General features: G+C 56.6%; 1 protein-coding gene across 1 annotated transcript; it reads left to right on the top strand.

Moving 5' to 3' along the window:
• Positions 1-200: 200 nt before the first annotated feature.
• Ran (RAN, member RAS oncogene family) lies at positions 201-2,739 on the top strand. Its single transcript, NM_001310259.1, has 6 exons — positions 201-274; positions 465-510; positions 585-795; positions 1,758-1,945; positions 2,081-2,251; positions 2,351-2,739. The coding sequence occupies exons 2-6, from the start codon at positions 475-477 to the stop codon at positions 2,393-2,395; spliced, it is 651 nt and encodes a 216-aa protein (NP_001297188.1). The 5' UTR covers positions 201-274; positions 465-474; the 3' UTR covers positions 2,396-2,739.
• Positions 2,740-3,087: the final 348 nt, after the last annotated feature.

A 3,087-nucleotide genomic window follows, 5' to 3' on the forward strand; every position in this document is an offset into this window, starting at 1 on the left:
CGCAACCCCCCCCCCGCCTGCCACGTGACCCCGCCGCACGCACCGACCTACAGCGTCCAATCACCGGCCAGCCGAAGCGGCCGCCCCGCCGGCACCTGGGTGCGTAAGTACGTGCATGCGCGCGCGGGGCTGCGTGTTTGGGCGCGGCGCCGTTGCCCCGCCCCACGGAGCTCCGCCCTTCGCGCGCCGGCGTCGGCTGCGTCTCCGGCATTTGAATCGCGCTTCCGCCATCTTTCCAGCCTCAGTCGGACGGGCGCGGAGACGCTTCTGGAAGGTAGCGGCGGGGTCGGCCGAGGCGGGCGGCGGGGAGCCCCGGAGGGCGGCGGGGATCGGGGGGGGCGGGGGGGGCGCGGGGAGGCGGCAGCGGGCGGGTTTCCCGGGCCCCGCGCCGGCCCCTCCCCCACCGCCCTCGTCCCCGCCGGGCCCCGCGTCGCGCGGCCTTTGTGAGCGCGCCTTTCCCGCAGGATCGCCGCGATGGCCGCCCAGGGGGAGCCGCAGGTCCAGTTCAAGGTGCGTGCGGGGCGCGGGGCGGGGCGCGGCGGGGCGCGGGCCGCGGGCCGGGGCTCAGGACGCCTCCCCCGCAGCTCGTGCTGGTGGGCGACGGCGGCACCGGCAAGACCACGTTCGTGAAGCGCCACCTGACCGGCGAGTTCGAGAAGAAGTACGTGGCCACGCTGGGCGTGGAGGTGCACCCGCTCGTGTTCCACACCAACCGGGGCCCCATCAAGTTCAACGTGTGGGACACGGCCGGCCAGGAGAAGTTCGGCGGGCTGCGCGACGGCTACTACATCCAGGGTGCGCACGTGGGGCGGCGGCGGGAGGCGGGCGGGGCTGCCCTGTCGCGTCCGTGCTGTGTCATGCGGCCTCGTTAGCACGGTGAGCAGCAGGCTGGCGGGAGTGTCCCAGGACCGAGAAGCTAGGGACGCTTTGCCCAGGCGTTGGGCTAGAGGGATGGGTTTTCTGTCGTAGGAAGGTGGAGGACCAGTGGATGGTTTAATTGCAGTAAGTTTGATGCACTTTTAAAGGATGTTTGATTGAGAGGAAAGAGGAAATTAATGTCCGTTACTGTGTAACTATGGTGAAAGGTGAGAGAGCGAACCCTGCTTTTCTGGAATCTTTTTCCTGCTGAAAAACTGTGGCGTGTATAACCCACCCCCTATTTGGGGCCCAGGACATCCCCCGCCCTCTTTTTTGTGTGTTTTAATTTTGTCTCACTGCGTTGCCTGGGCTGGGCTCACAATTAGGTCTCAGCATCCCTGTGGGTGCTGAAGTCGTTTGTATGATGTGTGTATTGCAGGCTTGGTTACGTTGTCAGTCCTGTGAAGGTTGTCTTTGCGGAGCATTATGTAGAATTAATCTGAGTTGTAAGGCACACTATTCTCTGGCCCTTCAGAGATCATTTCAGAACTTACTTACTCTGTGTGTAGTGTATGTGTCTAGGTCCTCTTGAGTGATGGAAGTATGTTGTCTGCAGTGCTGCTGATGTGTTTGGTTTACTTCCAGGAAGTATTGGGATGGAGAAGACATTTCAGGGGGTTACGGTGGCCTTCTAGGATTTCTTAAGAATTGTAGTCCACGCTGGATAGGACAGTAGCTACGTTTAACATTGTAGTTGTTGGAAGGGCTCCATCCTGAGTGGTAGGTAGGTTGAGATGAAGAAGCCCAGCCTAAGATGAGGCTTCCTGGTCCTGTGGGTCTTGGCTGCCTTCTCCACACAGTACTGGGGTTGAAGTAACGGCATTGACTGTCTGTTTCAGCTCAGTGTGCTATTATCATGTTTGACGTGACATCCAGAGTTACCTACAAGAACGTGCCTAACTGGCATAGAGATCTGGTGCGAGTGTGTGAGAACATCCCCATCGTGTTGTGTGGCAATAAAGTGGACATTAAGGACAGGAAAGTGAAAGCGAAATCGATTGTCTTTCACCGAAAGAAGAATCTTCAGGTACGCTCGACTTGGGGCTTCCTACGGAATGGGGATGGATATCTCCTGTGGGTCTTTTGGCTTAGAACACCCTCATTCGCTAATCATTTTCCTGTTGAAGGTTTTTATGACGATTGGTACTTTTGTTTTAAACAGTACTATGATATTTCTGCCAAAAGTAACTACAACTTTGAGAAGCCCTTCCTCTGGCTCGCCAGGAAGCTCATCGGGGACCCGAACTTGGAGTTCGTCGCCATGCCCGCTCTTGCCCCGCCAGAAGTCGTCATGGACCCAGCCTTGGCAGCGCAGTATGAGCACGATTTAGAGGTACTGCTGCCCTCTCCTCGCGCTGTGGCGCTGTTTTGGGGCCCGGCCTCGCTCCTGGCAGGGCCCTTCTGCATGTGCTGATGTCCATCTCTTCCCCAGGTTGCTCAGACCACTGCTCTCCCGGATGAGGACGACGACCTGTGAGGAGTGAAGCGGCCCGGCGTCAGAAGTCTAGTTTTATAGGCCACTGTCCTGTGATGTCAGCGGTGCCGCGTGTGTGCCACTTTGTTACCTAGCTAAGCAGACGTGTGCTTCATCTTTGGGATGCTGAAGGAGATGAATGGGTTTCAGAGTGAATGTGGCAGTTAAATCTTCATTTTTTGGACCTGCATATTTAGCTGTTTGGAACGCATTTGTTTTCCTTCTTGAGTTTCAAATATAAGACTTACAGTCACATCACAATATTCAGTGGTGAAATCTTGTTTGTTACTGTCATTCCCATTCCTTTTCGTTTAGAATCAGAATAAAGTTGTATTTCAAATATCGAAGCCAGTGAACTCAACCCTGTCTGTGAGCATCTGGAGCCACTGACGGAAGCTTGTGTTAGCGTTGACGCTGAGGTGCCTTTGCTCTTAGTCTTCTCAGGCCAAGCGTTTTTGTCTGCTTATGTTTTCATGTACATTTGCGTCACGTGGCATACTGACCGACGGGGTGACTTAGCTGAGGAGCTGGGAGGTGTGGCTGTGGTTGATGTCCTTGACCTGGGACTGTAAAGTCTGCCCCTATGGTGAGCTGCCGGTGTCAGGGAACTGGAGTCCGTTCCACGAAGAGATGGGGTGCTCTTGTGTGTTACGCGGAGGTGACCCTGTCTTAATCTAGGCCTTCAGAAGTGGGTG

Source organism: Heterocephalus glaber, unplaced genomic scaffold (genome assembly GCF_053883595.1).
Source record: "Heterocephalus glaber isolate CG9 unplaced genomic scaffold, H.glaber_assembly_v1.0 deba00001687, whole genome shotgun sequence".
NCBI lineage: Eukaryota > Metazoa > Chordata > Mammalia > Rodentia > Bathyergidae > Heterocephalus > Heterocephalus glaber.

Coding starts and splice junctions, on each gene's coding strand:
- Ran (NM_001310259.1), top strand. CDS start 475: ATGGCCGCCCAGGGGGAGCCGCAGGTCCAGTTCAAG. Junction 511..584: donor AGCCGCAGGTCCAGTTCAAG/GTGCGTGCGGGG, acceptor CCTCCCCCGCAG/CTCGTGCTGGTGGGCGACGG. Junction 2,252..2,350: donor AGTATGAGCACGATTTAGAG/GTACTGCTGCCC, acceptor TCTCTTCCCCAG/GTTGCTCAGACCACTGCTCT.